At 42.8% G+C, this 18937-nt stretch overlaps 1 protein-coding gene across 1 annotated transcript; it reads left to right on the plus strand.

Moving 5' to 3' along the window:
- The first annotated feature begins 11388 nt into the window (after positions 1–11388).
- LOC143018480 (uncharacterized) lies at positions 11389–12275 on the plus strand. Its single transcript, XM_076173852.1, has 2 exons — positions 11389–11806; positions 11998–12275. Exons 1-2 carry the CDS (start codon positions 11389–11391, stop codon positions 12273–12275), a joined length of 696 nt encoding a protein of 231 aa, XP_076029967.1.
- The last annotated feature ends 6662 nt before the right edge of the window (positions 12276–18937 follow it).

Genomic DNA, 18937 nt, shown 5'->3' on the forward strand with positions numbered 1-18937 from the left:
CGCAGTACCATCGCCTCGGGACTTGATGGTGTGATGACGATGAGGTGAAGAGAGGAGGGAGGAATGAAAGAATGCCAGTCGCTGGGGATGTTGTTTTGGGTGGTCGTGGCTGCGTGACGGCCACGCACATTCACTTGGCCCACATCTTTTCCACCGCAGCTCAAGAAGGATGAGACAGGCAGCCTCCACGATGCAGGTTGCATCAGGCTGCTGGGTCTTGTTGGTTTTATTTCGGAGTTTTCCTTCTCCTAGCCTTTGCCTAAAGAGGCAGACCCTACAAGGCAGTAGGGGGGGGGGGGTCTGATTATACCGTCTGACCACTCGGTCACTTGCATGCATTCTGTAAGAAACGGGGGGGGGGGGGACCACGGGTAGGTAGCATGCAAGCAGTTAGGAGGCAGAGGCTGTAGAGGGGTTAAGACAAGCTCAGCCTATGTCGCATGCACTCCAATCATCCCCGCTTCAACATTGATGTGGCAGCCCTCAGCGAGACCAGACTACCCGAAGATGGCAACATCAGGGAAGCTGGAACGGGATACACCATCTTTTGGAAAGGGAAAGCCCCCGAGGAGCCGCGCATACATGGTGTCGGCTTTGCAATCCATTCCCAGCTTGTACAACAGCACAACCTCGCTCCCAAGGCCATCAGTGAGCGCCTGATGACAGTCCGCATTTCCATCATACGGGACAGATATTGTACTCTAAGTTGCTAGCATTATGCTACATGTAGATTTAGTAAATGCATAGTTAAAGTTCTGTATGTGTGTATGTACATGTGTGTCACAGCGTGAATGTTCGAGAACTTACAAATTGCCATTGGTACATCTTAAGTAATTATCAAATTATTTGTAATGCGAAAGTTGAATGAATGGGATATAGATGATTATTACTATCAAATTTAAGTTGTCATGTAACTGAAAGTGTATGAATGTAAAATTTCTGTGTGCGAGTGAATAATTAAAATAATTGTATAAATTAGATTTAGCAACTGTTTTTGGATCAGACCACCCGGTGCTTAGTCACGCATGCAGTGAACAGCGTCAGCTCTCGTAGGGTGCATACCAGGGCATTTTTCTTGACTGTGGTGAAAGAGTGTGAAGACATAGATTGTACTTTTCACGTACAATATATTAACTTTTGACGTGCAGTGTTTTACTCCACCTTATTGTTAACCAAACAATAAATGGTGGCGCGGTGTCGAAAAGTTACAAGTGCTTTCCAAACGCCCTATCCACAAGTACCGACCAATGGGAACGTCTTCAGTGCTACGTGCTTCAACCTGCATTGTCTACAACAGTGTGTAGAACTAGGTGAACCCTATTACAGTGCAATCTTCGGTGAACGACCTACAATTCTACATACCCTACACGAGTGCCAGTGCTATAAGGTCACCTCACCACGCTACCTCCAACCACGTTCATCTATACCCAAGCTACCAAGCATCTTCGCAGTTTTCCGTCTTCCACTCTCACCCTCACCCTCCAAGCTCGCCCCTAACCCAACTGTCATCACCCGTGCGGTTGAGCTCACAAACAGGAACTCCCTGTCAATCATACGCGTGGGTCAGCAAAATTCCCCCAGACGCGTACTTCGAGTCACATCTCCTTCTCCAAGTGGACTACGACAGTATCCGGTCTCTGCTCCACTTCTCCACTTCCCAAGTGGACTTCCGGACCACAAGCGTTGAAATCTTCCGCTCCAGCATCGTGACGTTAAACGAGGTCACCATCTTCCACCTCACGTCGCAACTGCGTAACATGACGTCACCTCCACTTCCAGTGTCCAGCTCCGTGCACTGTCCACAACCACCTCCATCCGCTCTCCGTTCCTCACAACGGGCGCCGCCGACTACCTCTCACAAAACCTCCACTTCACCCCAACCACCTCCGCCGTCACGGTCTCCCGCTCTACATGTCCACGGTACCCTCCCGGCGTTACACGTCGATTCAAATCGGTTCACGGAACCCCTCCTCCATAAGTGACATTCTTGAACTTAAAATCGTGTATTCCAGTGCAGTTATATATTAACTCGTAACATTACAGTGTTTGTGTGATTTAGTTATAAATTGCTTTACAGACAATCGTGTTACTTTTTTTTGTGTTGGTGAGGGTGAGGTGATGGGATGTACAAGGGGTGAAAGTGGCAGTAGACTGGAGGTGAGCATTAAGGGGGAGCGACTGGAGGAAGTGGATGGTTTTAGATACTTGGGTGCAAATGTGGCAGGGAAAGGTGGAGTGAAAGTGGAGGTAGAATGTAGATTGAGAGAAGCGAGTAAATGCCTTGGTGGATTAAAGAGTGTAATGAGGAATAGACATTTGGGAATGGATGCTAAGAGGAGACTGTATGAAGGAGTGATTGTGCCAACAGCACTGTATGGGGCAGAAACATGGAACATAAGAGAGGAAGAGAGAGGAGTTTGAATGTGTTTGAGATGAGGTGTCTGAGAGGTGTGATGGGGGTTACTAGGCTGGATGGAGTGAGAAATGAGGAGGTGGGGAGGAGAACAGGGGTGGAAGGGGAGCTGGGAGATGGGGTTGATGAAAGGGTATTAGGATAGTTTGGACACGTGGAGGGAATGAGTGGAGAAGGACTGGTGGGAGAGGTGTGGAGGGGGTGAACGTGAGGGGGCGTCCTAGGATGAGGTGGATGGATGGGGTGAAGGGGGCTTTGGGGAAGAGGGGAATGTCTGTTGAGGAAGGACGGGAGAGAACAGAAGACAGAGGTGAATGGAGAGTGGTTGTGTATGGATGATGTTGTGATAGCATGAGGTGGAATGGGCGGGTGGATGGGGGGTGAGGTAGTGTGTGTGAGCAAAATTTGACGCAGCCCGAAGGGATTTCTCCCCGTCCTCTCATTTTATGCAATGGGGGGGACGGAGAGGGGGGGTCGCCGATTTAATGAAGCAGCCTTGCTGTGGATGTGCTGTGTCTTGCGACACTGCTTCTGACCCAGGGCAGTGGCCAAGGTGCAGGGATGGCCCGTCATTCAGGAGGTGCTAAGATGAGAGGGAGGGTGGAGGGGTGTGGAGTGTTTTCAGGGATGGAATGGGTGGGAATGATTTTATGCCTTTTTCTTTTTGGCTACCCCCCTTGTAAGGGGGAAAAAGCCTTGGTATATGTATGTATGTATGTTTTTACGTCATTACTATTATTATCTGCATTTTGTGTATATATATGCCATATTCAAATATTTTTCTTCATAATTCCTTATAAGTCCTATACTATTTCTTTGCATTGTGTATATTTACCTATAATTCTGTGTGCCTTTACTAAAATCTTCCACTGTTTACAGCCAAGTTCCACTTCTCTTCCATTTCACCTGTGTGTTTCTCCATCCCTCTGTGTCTTCTCTCTACATCTCAAGACGTCTTCTACTATTTCTAAAGGTAAGTGGACAACCTTTTGTCAGTGTGTAAATACCATATGACAAACTTTCCTCACGATCCTCTTCGTAGCCCCTCCCTTAATATTCTACCTTCATCCACAGAATCAACACCCTCACCTCATCCCTCCCCAAATTTCTCATCGCTACTCAGTGTGTCACTAAACGACCTTCCACCCCTACCTCCTTCTCCGTTCCCATCCCCAAATTTGAGCCCTACCAACATGGCTTCTTCCTCATCCCAGCAACCCCGTCAACTCATGACTATTGTACACGACACAGTAGACGTACCCAAATTTACAGGATCAAATATCCCCTTCCATTCATTCCTTAACAATGTCGAAGCGGCTATTAATCGTAGAAATTGCACTACTGATGATGAAAAACTCAGTGTCCTACGCAGCTTTGTTGATCTGAACTCCGTAGCCGGAGACATCCTGCAAACTGATGCGTTTCAGGAATGTAACAATTATTCTACTTTTGTTGACTTAATTAAGTCTCACTTTGGCCAACACACTACACTTGGTGTTCTCACTCCCCTATATGACTTTGCCTTACAAATCAACTCTCCTCCTTATGTCAGAAAAGAAAAAGCTGCAAGACTTGCTTCAGATCTAAAAGCCCGTCTAAAATCCACACTAGAATCTTCCAACTGGGTTGATACAGATGGAAAAATCTCCCTTAACCAGGTTGCATCCCTCTTTGCTTACTTTCGCTTTCTTTCTCTTCTCCATCCAGACACCTTAAACAAGACTAAATCTATACAATTCACTCCAAATATGACCATCTCAACCTTGTCTCATCAGATCCAAGTCACCAAAAACACTGACAGACATTGTTGCCCAGCCAGCCCCTATCCCCAAACCTACTTTATCAGTTGCTCATGTGTCCCGATCTGCCTCTCGGCATAGATCCACTTTCTGTCCCAGATCCATTTCTCGACATAGATCCACTTTGTCCCAGATCCATTTCTCGACATAGACAAAGATCCTTCTCATGTTCCACTGTTATTTGTTACTATTGCAAAACCCCAGGCCACTATGCTAACAGATACGCTATTCGTCTCTCCACTCCTCCCGATAAAGATTGCCCTGTCCATGGTAAATGTTTCCACACGGCTGCAGAATGTCGTGTTTTGAACTCCAACCTCTCTCAACAGACTTGCTCTTCCTGTCGGAGTTCCCCTTCTTCTTCTCCTAAATGACTATCTCCTTCTCTTTCTCTCAGGACAACCCCTCCTAGCATGCATTTCCCATCCCCAGCACCCACCCTTCCCATTTGTACTCTTTCTAACTCTAACACATGGTCCAATGCTATTTCCATTCCTGCTATGGTTCATACCTTTCCTATATCTCTCTTCATAGATACTGGTTCTCCTGTAAATATCATAACTTCTTCCACCTTCCACAAACTCCGCCTATCCTATAAGCATGTTACAATCTTGGAACCTTCCGATCTCCAACTTACTAACGTAGATGGTGTTCCATTTCCAGTTTTAGGTAAGATCCATCTTCCTATAATTCTTCATCCTCACAGTCAAGAGATTCATATCCCACTTTATGTGGCTAATGTACAGTTTCCTGCAGATGTGTTTCTGGGACTAGACACAATGCAGCAATATGGAATTAGCGTCTTTCCCCAACGTCATGGCATTGCTTACAGTCGTCATTTTATTCCAGCCCTACACTTGGCGACTACTTCTCATCCACCTTCTGCACTTCCCACTTCTGCAAAATCCCCCTCCCACAGCATGCCAACTGTGTCAGTGTCCACTATTGTTGCTCCTCCTACCCCCTCTACCCAGATTCAGAAAACTCAGAGAGTACTACCTCCCTTTCTCCTCTAGCTCCCATGTCCCAGGATACTGTACAACCAGCATCTGAACCTTCTCTTCAGAATTCACTTCCTTCTAGTGAACCTACCTTGCTCAAAGTTCCCACCCGTACAAAGCGTTTGCGTTCTTCTCGCATGCCTAAATCAAGGAAAAGGAATACCAAATGTTCTCCCCCTTCTACAGAATTCTCTCCAACAGAAAGCCAGATTTCTCCTTCCTTGGATGATTTAGTAATTACCTCCTCCCCTGTCTCCGATGTGCTTTCCACAATGTGTCGCACTACTCATGCAGTGTTAACAAGAACCGTGACTCTTCCACCACATGAGTATTTCAAAGTGCAGCTTCGCATTTTCCAAGCTCCGGAATGTGATGTTCTCTGTATGCCAGAATCCACACGTGTCAAAGGCATATCACTAATTTCAGCCTTATGCACTACCTCCAAGAAAGGTCATACTTCTTTTCTTGTTGCCAATGACACTCGTGCTCCCCTCCACCTCAAACTTGGTACTAACTTATGTGATTTTCTTGTGTATCCTTCAAGAGTAAAAGTCATTGATGACCAAAATTCTTCCTTACCAGTTTGTACCATTAACTCCGATGTGCATCATGCACAGGTTCCTATTGAAGCATCTCACTTCAAACCCCTTGACTTCCCCGATGCTCAACAGGATTTAATTTCCTTATGCAATGCCTTTGGCCATGTCATTGCTTTGCCAGGTGAATCCCTAGGTTCTACGGACCTCATTCACCACCACATTCCCCTTCGTGAGGGCTCTAAACCTTGCTATATTCCGGCTTATAGACTGCCGCACAGTAAGTGCAAGATTGTGGACAAGCTCATTGCAGACATGCTTGCCCAGGATATCGTAGAACCGTCTATTTCCGAGTGAAATTTTCCCCTATTTGTTGTTCCCAAACCAGATAGTACATTTCGCCCTGTTGTTGATTTTAGAGAGCTTAACAAAATCACTGTCCCCGAAAGAACGCCCATTCCCGTTCTCCAGGAAATCCTACATTCTGTTGGTCAGAATAACACGGTCTTTTCAACTTTAGACCTAATGTCGGGATATTTTCAAATTCCCTTTGCTCCAGAAAGCAGACCTCTAACAGCCTTCTCTACCCCTTCTGGTCATTTCCAATTCAAACGTTTGGCTATGGGTCTCACCTCTGCTCCTTCTGTCTTCACACGGCTTATGTATACCATACTTAATGGCTTAATTGGGGAAAATGTCTTCATGTATTTGGATGACATCATAATAGCTTCCAAATCCGTACCCGACCACATTCACACCCTTCAACAAGTCTTTTCTCGTCTTGCAGATGCCAACCTAAAACTCAAACTCAACAAATGCTCCTTTCTTAAGAAAGAAATTCGTTTTCTTGGACACATACTCATTTCTGATGGCATTCTTACTGTTCCTGATAAAGTCAAAGCTGTTGCTGACTTTCCTCGTCCAACGGACCTTGAGCACCTTCGCTCCTTCCTTGGTCTTTCAGGTTATTACCGTAGGTACATCCGCAATTATTCAAAAATTGCAGCCCCCCCTTAATTCACTGGTAAAGAAAGATGTACCTTTCCACTGGTCGTCTGCCCAGGAACAAGCCTTTGCAGACTTGAAGAATGCCCTTACCACTGCTCCTGTCTTAGCCTTTCCTAACTATGACTTACCCTTTATTCTCTACACCGATGCCTCATTCTAAGGTCTTGGTGCTGTCCTCATGCAAGAACAAGACACACACCTTCGCCCTATTGCCTTTACCAGCAGACTCCTTAACAAAGCTGAACAGAACTATTCTGTCACAGAAATTGAAGCTCTTGCTGTAATATATGCTCTTAGACATTTTAAGGAAATCATTCTAGGCTATCCTGTCACAGTCCATAGAGACCACCAGGCACTTCTTCAACTTTTCAGAGGCAAGAACCTGTCCGGGAAACTTGCTCGCTGGTTCTTGACTATTCAAGAATTCAATCCCACCTTCTCTTATGTGCGTGGATCCGCAAACCATGTTGCAGACGCACTTTCTAGGAATGTTGCTTCTATCAATTCCCTCCCTCAGCCAGTCACTCTTACTCATGCATGTATACAAGCAGCTCAAAGATCCGACCCAATGTGGAAACGTGTGATATTCTCTCTCGAGTCAGGAGATACATCTGATCTTACAGATTTATCTACCTCCTTGGACCACTTCAGACTTGTCGATGACGTTCTTTATCATGAAACCACACTTTCCAACAAGCATGAACCAAACAGACTTGTACAACAACTCGTAGTTCCTTCTGACTTAGTGCCTGAAGTTCTGTTCCTTTTACATGATTCTCCACTTGCTGCACATCCAGGAAAAGACAAATACTTAACACAGGCCAGACTTCAGTACTTTTGGCTTACGATGAGAAAGGATATCCATAACCACATTGACGCCTGTCATTCTTGTGCTAGCCATAAAGGTCATATTCAGAGTAAAGTTCCCATATTGACATACCCAATCCCTAGCAAACCCTTTGATATGGTTGCAATTGACCTTCTCAAATTATCACTCGCTTCTAGTGGAAACCAGTACCTGTTTGTGTGTATGGATAATTTTTCCAGATTTTGCATACTTGAACCTATCCCAGACAAGACCGCGACAACAATTGCAAAGACGTTCATTGACAAAGTTATTTGCCCCTTCACTACTCCCAAAGTTCTTCTCTCTGACAATGGCACGGAATTCAACAATGAGATTCTTTCAAATATTTGCAAATCCTTTCAAATCACAAAATGTAATATTGTTGCATACCACCCCAGTTCAAATGGCCTTGTTGAACGCCAAAACAGAAAGATTCTCAATGTTCTCCGACACCTCGCTTCTGACCTCCATCTCTCCTGGGATCACCATGTCCCTATGATTCAGTCTTGCCTTAACAGTGCCATCAATAGGTCCATATCAGAGTCGCCTCACTTTGTCATCTTTGGCTCCGACAAGCGACTCCCAACCTTGCTTCAGAAATAGGTCCCATTTACAACCTTGATGATTTTGTAAAGGTTTCACTTTCAAATTTCAGCTCTCTCTTCAAGAGAATTACTCAGTCTCTTTCTCTCGCTAAAGACGAGATGACCCGTTTTCACAATAAAAATGCGAGAGAATCTACCATTGCAATAGGTGACATCGTATATGCCCAGAACCATTCTCCATCTTCCAAGCTTTCACCAAAATTCCTTGGTCCTTTCCGTGTCCTCGCACTAGAACCTACAAACAAAGTCAAAGTAAAACACTTGCATTCAGACACAGAATCCATCATGCACCTGGACACCCTTAAGCTTTTCTCTCGAGGTGTAGACTGTGACAATGACCCTCCGACTCCCACAGAACCCCTTCCTCCCTCCCCTCCCATTTCAACGTCCCCTGTCTCCCACCCATATAATCTTCGCAGCCATCATACTTCTTGAACTTTCAATCCCTTATAACTGCCAAAATGTTCTCCACTACCGTCCTTTAAAATTTTTAATGTTCCATGTATGTTCTCCATGTAATTATATATAATGTTCATATGCCTGCATGTACAAATTGAAAATATCTTCTTGTACGTTACATTGCAAGTCGCTGAGGCCAGCTCCTTTCACGTGGCCGAGCGTTTATTGTACTCTAAGTTGCTAGCATTATGCTACATGTAGATTTAGTAAATGCATAGTTAAAATTCTGTATGTGTGTATGTACATGCGTGTCACAGCGTGAATGTTCGAGAACTTACAAATTGCCATTGGTACATCTTAAGTAATTATCAAATTATTTGTAATGCGAAAGTTGAATGAATGGGATATAGATGATTATTACTATCAAATTTAAGTTGTCATGTAACTGAAAGTGTATGAATGTAAAATTTCTGTGTGTGAGTGAATAATTAAAATAATTGTATAAATTAGATTTAGCAACTGTTTTTGGATCAGACCACCCTGTGCTTAGTCACGCATGCAATGAACAGTGTGAGCTCTCGTAGGGTGTATATCAGGGCATTTTTCTTGACTGTGGTGAAAGAGTGTGAAGACATAGATTGTACTTTTCACGTACAATATATTAACTTTTGACGTGCAGTGTTTTACTCCACCTTATTGTTAACCAAACAATACAGACACATCACCCTGATTTCCGTCTACGCCCCAACTCTGACCTCACCCAACAAAGACAAAGCTGCATTCTACACCTAGCTCGACCACACCATCCAGAGAGTGCCCACCAATGACAAGCTTGTTTTGCTGGGCGACTTTAATGCTCGAGTAGGCAAGGACCATCGTCTATGGGAGGGAATCATCAGCCACCACAGTATCGGGAACTGTAACACCAATGGAGAACTCCTACTGGGTTTGTGTGCAGAACATCAACTTATAGTGACCAACACTATGTTTAGACTCCCGAACCGACAGAAGACGACATGGAGACACCCTCGGTCCAAACACTGACACTTTCTGGACTACATTCTCACCAGAGTCAGAGACCGAAGAGATGTCCGCATCACCCGAACCATGCCCTGAGCGGATGACTGCTGGACAGACCACAGACTGGTGATCTCCAGACTGACCATGACTACCCTTCGACCACCTAGCCACTTCACTACGGGACTTAAATCTCGCGGGCAGCAGCCAATGCCAGCCGTACGACGTGTCGTAATAATACTCGCATCATAAAATATAGTCACGGCTTATATCGATCGTTCTCTCTTTCACCCGTGAATTTTGAAAACCACAGAGAATGGGATTAAGAGGAGATTAGAGAGAATGTAAAAACACAGGGGCGACTACAATAAATATAATCAAGACGCCGATATGGCAGCGTCGCGAATCCACTTGCTCCTCATGACGCCTACGTGTGCGGCACCGTATGGAAGGGGCTAGAAGGACGCCCGACAGCGCATCACACCGGCACTTTGACTGTAGCAAGCTCCGCAATCCACAACTGGCACAAAACTTCAGAGAAGCCTGTGAACGTCACCTTGTAGAGCCTGTGGATCAGGCCAATGTAGAGCACCACTGGGCCACCCTAAGAGACGCCATGACCCGTGCCGCGGAGGAAATCATCGGCTACGCAAACAAGAAAAGGCAGGACTGGTTTGACGAGAGTGACGGTGCCACTCTCCTCTCATCGAGGCTAAACGCCAGACGCGTCGGACCATGGAGAACCAGCCCACAGCAGCTGCAAATAAACGTGCTCACAAGGAAGCTGTAGCTGATTGCCAAAGAGGCATCCAAGAAGCCCAGAACACCTGGTGGCAAAATAAAGCTGCAGAAATACAAAGCTACGCTGACCAGCGAGACCTGCGAAGCTTTTATGCAGCAACAAAAGAAATTTTCGGTCCCACACGGTCATCAGTGGGTGGCTAACAGGATGTGGATGGGGCCACGATCATCACTGACAGCGAGGGCATTTTGCTAAGATGGAGGTCTCGCTTTGAAAACCTCCTCAACGACCAAGTTGACACCCCTGACAACCTCATGCGAATGACCCCGCAATATCCCGTCCGTCACTGGATGGCACTACCCCCCTCCAACCAGGACTTTAACAAAGCCCTTAAACGCACGAGACCCGGCAAAGCCCCAGGACCCGACAACGTCCCACTGGAGCTCCTCATGCACGGTGGCCCAGAGCTGAGAAACTGTCTCATGCTTCTCATACAGAAAATATGGGAGATGAAGACCCTCCCTAGTGACTTCCGCGATGCAACAATCGTTACAATATTCAAAAAAGGAGACCAGGAGAATTGTAACAACTACCGGGGAATATCACTACTGAGCATTGCAAGCAAAATATTCGCCCACATTCTCCTTGACCGCCTCCTCGTCCTCGCAGAAGACGCCCTGCCAGAGTCCCAGTGCGGATTTCGACCTTCCCATGGGACCATCGAGATGATCTTCTGCACATGACAACTACAAGAGAAGAGCCTTGAACAACAACAGCCCGCAATGTTTATCTTCTGGGACTTAAAAAAGGCCTTCGATAAAGTACCCCGACCCGCTATGTGGGCAGTCCTCGCTAGGTTTGGCTGCCCACCCGACTTGTCACGGTGGTGCGTGCCCTGCATGATGAAATGGTGGGGAGAGTATGCCACCAGAACTCCCTCTCCGAGCCATTCCCCATCAACGGTGGTCTGAAACAGGGCTGTGTTCTGGCTCCAACATGTTTCTCTCTTTACATAGCAGCGATGCTTAACGAGATACCACAAGACACACCTTCAATCGACCTCCGTTTCCGCATGGATGGGGGAGTTTTCAACCCGGCTCGACTCCGCGCTAGAACTAAGACCACCATATGTCCGGTGCAAGAGCTGCAATATGCCAATGACAACGCCACCCCAGGTCAGACTGCAGAGGACCTTCAGTCACTAGCAGATGCATACAATGCAGCCTATGAACGTTTTAGGATGCAGGTCAATACAGATAAGACCAAAATATTAGTCCAGCACCCACCTGGTCTCCTGCTCCCTAATACCAACACCATCGTAAATGGCCAACCTCTAGAAGAAGTATACCAGTTTACATACCTAGGAAGCATCCTAACATCTACTCCCACATGCAAGAAAGACGTGGAGAACAGGATCAGGGCAGCCCACTCCGCCTTTGGTTGACTCAATTACTGCGTGTTCAATAACCACGCACTGACGATGGCCACTAAAATCATGGTCTTCGAGGCAGTAGTCCTCTCCACGCTCTTATATGCCTGCGAAACATGGACCCTATACAGAAGCGATATACAAAACCTAGAACGCTTCCAATAATATAAGCTTAGGCAAATTTTAAATATTACTTGGGAGAGCCGCACCACCAACCTGGAAGTACTGTACTGGACAGAGCTTCATTGACCAGCGTTGAGGCCACCATCATCCACCACCGCCTCCGCTGGGCAGGGCACATCCTTAGAATGGACCCATCCAGGCTCCCCAAGAAAATGCTCTATGGCGAGCTCGCCAACGGGACCAGACCACGGGGAGCACCTAAACTGTGCTACAAGGACCAGCTGAAGCACACTCTGGCAATGACCAACATCGACCCTTCCTCGTGGGAACAAACTGCCAGGGACCGGACAGTATGAAGGAGTACAACACGCCAAGGCACCGAGGACTTTGAGGAGAGGAGGAGGGAAAATGATGAGGCAAGAAGAAGAGAGCAACGACAACAACAACCCCGTCCTCCCCCGACACTGCCCGCGACTCTTCCACCACCGACTAGGCCTCGCAAGTCATGCTAAGCACAAACATCAACAAAGATAGGAGACGAATGACTACAACCCGATACTCGGACATGAGAGGGTGCCGACGACGACGACGTGTGTGTGTGTGTGTGTGTATATATATATATGTGTGTGTGTATATGTATATATATGTGTGTGTGTGTGTATATGTGTATATATGTATATGTGTGTGTATATATGTATATATGTGTGTATATATTTACCTAGTTGTATTTTGCGGGAAGGGGAGCTATGCTCGTGTTGTCCCGCCATTGTATCTCATTGTATTTACCTAGTTGTATTTACCTAGTTGTATTTTGCGGGAAGGGGAGCTATGCTCGTGTTGTCCCGCCATTGTATCTCTCAGTGTCTAGTTTGCTTTTAAACTCGTGAATGGTTTTTGCGCTTACTATTTCATTATCCAGTTTGTTCCAAGTGTCTAAAACTCTATGTGGAAAACTGTTTTTCTTCAGTTCTCTTCTATAGCTGTGTTTTCTTAATTTCCTTCCATGTCCTCTTGTGTTTCTCTTGTCCCAGTTTAGTAATTCTTCTCTATCAAGTATCTCTGTGCCTTTCATGATTCTGTAGATGGTCAGTAGGTCTCCTCTCTCTCTTCTTTGCTCCAGTGTCAGTAGCTCCAGTTTAGCCAATCTCTCCTCGTATGATAGGTTTGCAAGTGCAGGTGCCATTTTTGTAGCTGCTCTTTGGATTCTTTCCATTTTCTTTGTTCTTTTTGGTACTGGGGGACCATAATGTCGCTGCATACTCTAGTCTAGGCCTTATCAATGTAACCAAAATTTTTTTTATCATGTCTTCGTCCAGGTAAACAAAAGCCACTTTTATTGATCTTAGCAGGTTGTAAGTCTCCCCGACAATTTTGTTAATCTGTGTATCATAGGACAAGTCGTTTGTGATAATAACTCCCAAGTCTTTTTCGGATCCTACTTTCTTTACTTCCTTGGTTCCAATTGTGTATTTTCTTGATATTCTGTTTTTGCTTTTTCCAAACTCCATTATGCTACACTTCTTAGTATTAAAATCCACTTCCCATTTCTGACTCCAGTTCCATACCCTATTCAGATCTTCTTGCAGTGCTTCACAGTCCTTATCAGTTTCTACTTTCCTTAACAGTTTGGCGTCATCAGCAAAGAAGCTCGTGTAACAGTTCACGCCCTCGTCCATATCATTCATATAGATAGCAAACATTATTGGAGCCAGTACAGATCCTTGCGGTACTCCACTGATCACCTCTTTCCAATCTGAATATTTTTCTCTGAGTACTACTCTCATCTTTCTTCCAGTCAGGAAATCCTCCATCCATTTTAGTTGGTTCCCTCGTATTCCTCCTATGTGTTCCAGTTTTTTTAGTAGTTTTCTGTGTGGTACTTTGTCAAATGCTTTTTGCAAGTCTAGGAATGCACAATCAGCCCATCCGTTTCTTTCTTGCACTATGTCTATTAGTCTTGAGTAGAAGCATATCAAGTTTGTGGTGCATGATCTACCTTGTCTGAACCCGAATTGTCTTGGGTTTAGTATGTTGTTATCTTCCAGGTGTTTTACCCATCTATTCTTGATGATTTTCTCACAAATTTTGGCTATAGTGCTTGTTAGTGATACTGGTCTATAGTTGGTGGGTTCTTCCTTGTTTCCTCCTTTATATATTGGTACAATGTTAGCATTTTTCCAGTCCTTAGGTATCTTTCCTTCCTTGAGTGAGCTATTTATTATGATGTGTATTTTGTCCGTTAGCTCTTCTTTGCATTCTTTTAGAATCCAATTTGCAATTCCATCCGGGCCATGTGATTTTCTGACGTCCAATTTTGATAGATGTTCTGATATTTCTTTTTGTGATGTAAATTCACTCATGTGGGGAGAATGTTTGTTATTATCTACGTCCCAATTTTGTATTTTCTCTCTGGTGAAGACAGATTTAAAGTGGTTGTTCATGATTTCAGCCATCTCTAATTCTTCTGTGTATTCTATATTTCCTTGGCGTAGTTTCACTAGTTCCTGTTTGGTTTTAAGTTTACCATTTACATACCGGTAGAATAGCTTGGGCTGATCTTTGCATTTATCTATAATATCCTTCTCATGGTTCCTTTTCTCCTCTCTTCTCACTTTAACATACTCATTTCTATAGTTTATATAAATTTGCCATTTGCTTTGTTTTTTGTCTTTTCTCCACCTTTAACAAGCTTTGTCCCTTCTGTCTTTTGCCTCTGCATCTTTTGTTGAACCAACATTTAATGTACTCTCTCTCGCTTTTGTCTTGGTACATGCCTGTTTACCCCTTCATTGTAATTATCCAACAGTATGTTCCATTTCTCTTCCACTGTTGTCTCTTCCATATATAATTTTTCCCAGTTTGCATTCTGGAAGGTCTTTAGTTTTGCAAAGTCTGTTTTGTTGTACATCAATCTTCCTTTCCTATGCTTTTCATTCCTCTCCATGTCTATTTCCTCCTTTAGTACAGTTTCGATGAGTACATGGTCACTCTTTCCAATTGGTGTCTTGTAGTGGACTTTGTCCACTATTTCAGGTTCCGTTGTAAATATTAAATCTAGTTTTGATGGCTCTTCATTGTTTCTGTATCTTGTGTTTTCACTGACCCAGTGGGTCATTGTGTACTCCATGGTCATGTCTAGCAGTACATTGCCCCACACATCATCTCCTCGTACTCTCATGTTGTCCCAACAAATTTCTTTGCAATTGAAGTCTCCCATAATTACTAGATTACCCTTACCCATTAGTATCTCATTTAGTGATTTTCTTGTATCTTCTAGCATTTTTGTGTGTTTGTTTTCTTTCCAAGCATTCGTTCTTGGGGGCACATAGGTCACCACAAACTTTCTACTTTTCATATTCTTGCCTTCGACTTTTATCATGATCAGTTCAACATTACCTTTGCCCTCTGCAATTTTTGTCACGTTTAGGACTTTCTTGGCCAAGAACATGATTCCCCCTCCCTGCTTTTTGTCCCTGTTTCTTATCCAGTAATTGTATAGCCCTTGTCCAATATCAATAGATGGTATTTCTCCTCTTAGTTTAGTCTCTACAATTCCCATTATGTCTGGTTTTTCTTGTAACAGATAATCATTGAGTTCGTTCAGACCTGAAATTATTCCGTCAATGTTAGTATAGGCCACTTTTAATTTTCTTCCTTCCCCATTATCTTTTCTGTCCTTGGTTTTTTCGTTTTGATGTGCCACTGTTTCAATCTCATGTCGATTACTCTCCAATGGAATTCTTTGCATTCTGTCTCCGTTCTCAACAAGTTTTTTCCCTTTGCTGACTTTTCTTCTTCTAATTCCTCAGTACTCATTTCTCTTTTTATCCATATCTTATTGTACTTTTCACTCTTTGCCAAATTGCCTACTTTTTCAAAGATGTCTTCTACTACCATCTGTGACCTTAATTTTATCTTTAGAGGTCGATTTCTATCTTTAGAGTAGCGACCGATTCTGTGTGTCTCTTCTAAGTCTATGCTTGAATCTCTTTCCCCCCCCTGAATTTCATTTAGAATTTCTACTGCTCTCTTTTTCTTCTTTTTCTCTCATGTACCTCGCCAATCCCTGTTTTTCTTTTAGTCCATAGACCACAATACATTTTTTCCTATCTACTGTATCCCTGACCCAGTTTGCTTTTTCATTAATCACTTGGATAATTGTGTCTTTTGCATTATCCTGCATTTGCTGCTTGACTATTTCTTTAAAAGCAGTTTCCTTGTTTTCGATGTTTTCCTTCCACTTCTTAATTTTCTGAATACTTTCTTCACCTAGATTCTCTTCGATCTTTTGTGACAACTCATGTAATCTGTTGTTCACCTCTGTCTTTAAATTGTCGCTGCTGTTATTTTCATTAGTTTTTTTCTTTTCATTATCATTCTTCAGCTCATTTATATCCCTTTTCATTTCCTTGATCTTGTTTGTGAGATCTAAGTTGGTTTTTCTTAGGTCAGAGATTTCGTGATTCGCCTGTGCTAAGCATTCCCTTAATCCTATGATATCATTTCTTAAGTCCATAATTTCATTCTCCCATCGAGTCCTAGTTTTGTTCATATCTTTCTCTATCTTTAATAATCGACTTTCATATTTGTTAAATCCTATGAAGTCGTCTTCGTCGCACGTGGATTTGTTTACATTGCGGTTCGATCGTCTGACGCTAGATGGCTGTTTCGTGACTGTCTCTCAAGTCGTTGTTTTCTTTAATTTTTGCTAATTCCATGATAATACAATTGACTAGCACTGCAGAGATATCATTTCGGACACTCACGATCACTCCCCACCCCTACAATACAAACCAGGTTTCGTTTTTCGTCGTAAATCCCCTTCTTCTTGGTGATGACGGCGTGCGAGTGCGACGACAGTGTATGTGTATATATGTATATGCAAGGTTGACCACGAAGAAAAACTATTAAAGCAGAGCGCTTTTGTGTATTCACATATTCAGTGCAAATGATATGTAGTGAAAGGTACAAAGGTGCAGACTATATAGGTGGGAAACATGGGGGACGTGCAGACGTCCTGGTGAGAGAGGTGAGGTAGTGCCCATGGACCAACTGTTCGTCCACGTTTACAATGGGTGCGGAAATGTCCTACATGGTTACAATTTATACATCTTATAAATTTTCTTTTCAAATAAAGTTGTCTAGTTAATATTATCATTTTTCAGTGCGAATAATACATAGTGAAAGGTACAGAAGTGCAGACAATATGGGTTATAGTGTGGTCCAACTGTGTGCTTACAATGGGTACAAAATATCCTACATGGTTACAACTTGTTCACCTTAGAAATTTCTTTACAAATAAAGTTGTCCTACATAGTTACAATTTATACATCTTATAAATTTCTCTACAAATTTGTCTAGTTTGTATTGTCATTTTCAGTGCAAATAAGACATAGTTAAAGGTACAAAGTGGGTTATAGTGTGGACCAGCTGTCCTACATGGTTACAACTTGTACATCTTGGAAATTTCTTTACAGATAAAGTGGTCTAGTTTGTATAATCCTAGATTAAGGTTTATATTATCATATTGTGTGGTCTTAATTAAACTGCTTTTGATTGCATTTCATTTGACTGTATTATTACTATAAGTTATTATTTTAGCTTCCCAATAAATATGGTGGTTAAAGGTACTGAGGTGTTGGAAAATACCACCGGACATATTTCTATCTTTAACACATTTCTTATGTTGTTTGATTCTAACTTCTAGGTCTTTTGCTGTTTGACCGATGTAGAACTGGTTACATGATTTATAGGGGATTTTGTATATACAACCTTTGGGACAGTTTTTTTGAATTGTTGATGAGGTCTTTTTTAACAGTGTGTTACTATTCTTAAAGGCTACATTAACTTTGAATTTCTTGAGTAACTTGGGGACATCAACTATGTTTTCATTAAAGGGTAATACCAATAAATTGTTATAGACAAAGTGATTGTTTGGATGGGGGCTATGATATGAAGTATCAATGAAATGTTTAGGATATTTCAGTTTGGCACTTATGTCATAGATATTTCTTTTTTCCTCATCAATGTACTCAGGGCTGCAGATGTGTAATGCCCTAAGGAACATCAATGAGAAAACAGATCTTTTTACTTTATCGTGATGAGAAGAGTAGTAATGTATATATGAGCTTACATTAGTTAATTTCCTGTGTATGCTAAATCTGAAGTTTCTGTTCTGTGAATTTTTACATCTAGGAATGGCATTACTCCTTCAATTTCTACTGTAAATTTAATGGAGTGGACTAAGTTGTCGAGTTTGGTAAGGAAATGTGTTATGTTGGTGTTATCCGGCTAAAGGCAGAGAATGTCATCAACATAACATAGGCAGGTGATGTTTACAAGAATGATTTTACTTAATAAATTTTGTTCAAAAATTCCATATATAAATTACTAAGGACAGGGGAAAAGGGGTTTCCCTTGCTCATTCCAAAAGTTTGTGTGTAGAATTTATTGTCAAATTGGTATTTACAATCTTTAACACATAGTTTGATTAATTCTATGATACAGTTTGTAGGTAACGGTAAAGTATGTTTATCTAGTTCAACTGTTAGAAAATGAAATAAATCATCAACTGGGACTTTGGTGAAAAGATGTATAACATCGTAGCTAATTAATTTAGCATTGTAATTTGGTTGCGCGTTATGTTTGTCTGAGTTCTAAATTATTATTTACATGGGCTGTGGATATGGTTCCAACCAATGGACTAAGGATAGTTACCCGCCATTTTGAGAGCTTATAGGATGCTGATCATATAGATGAAATTATTGGTCTAATGGGGTTACCTTATAGTAACATATAGTCAAAAGAAATGTAATCAAAAGCAGTTTAATCAAGACCACAGAAGATGATAATATAAACCTTAAACTAGGATTATATAAACTAGACAACTTTATTTGTAAAGAAATTTCCAAGATGTGTAAGTTGTAACCATGTAGGACAGCTGGTCCACATTATAATCCACTTTGTACCTTTCACTATGTATTATTTGCACTGAAAATAATATAAGCTAGATAGATTT

This window comes from Oratosquilla oratoria, chromosome 35 (assembly GCF_046742065.1).
Source record: "Oratosquilla oratoria isolate Oo_2021 chromosome 35, ASM4674206v1, whole genome shotgun sequence".
In the NCBI taxonomy this organism is placed as follows: domain Eukaryota; kingdom Metazoa; phylum Arthropoda; class Malacostraca; order Stomatopoda; family Squillidae; genus Oratosquilla; species Oratosquilla oratoria.

Bases quoted from the DNA above. Each gene is read 5' to 3' on its own strand.
- LOC143018480 (XM_076173852.1), top strand. From the start codon at position 11,389: ATGCTTAACGAGATACCACAAGACACACCTTCAATCGACCTCCGTTTC. The intron at 11,807-11,997 runs GTTGACTCAATT...ATTACTTGGGAG, and splicing joins GGCAGCCCACTCCGCCTTTG to AGCCGCACCACCAACCTGGA.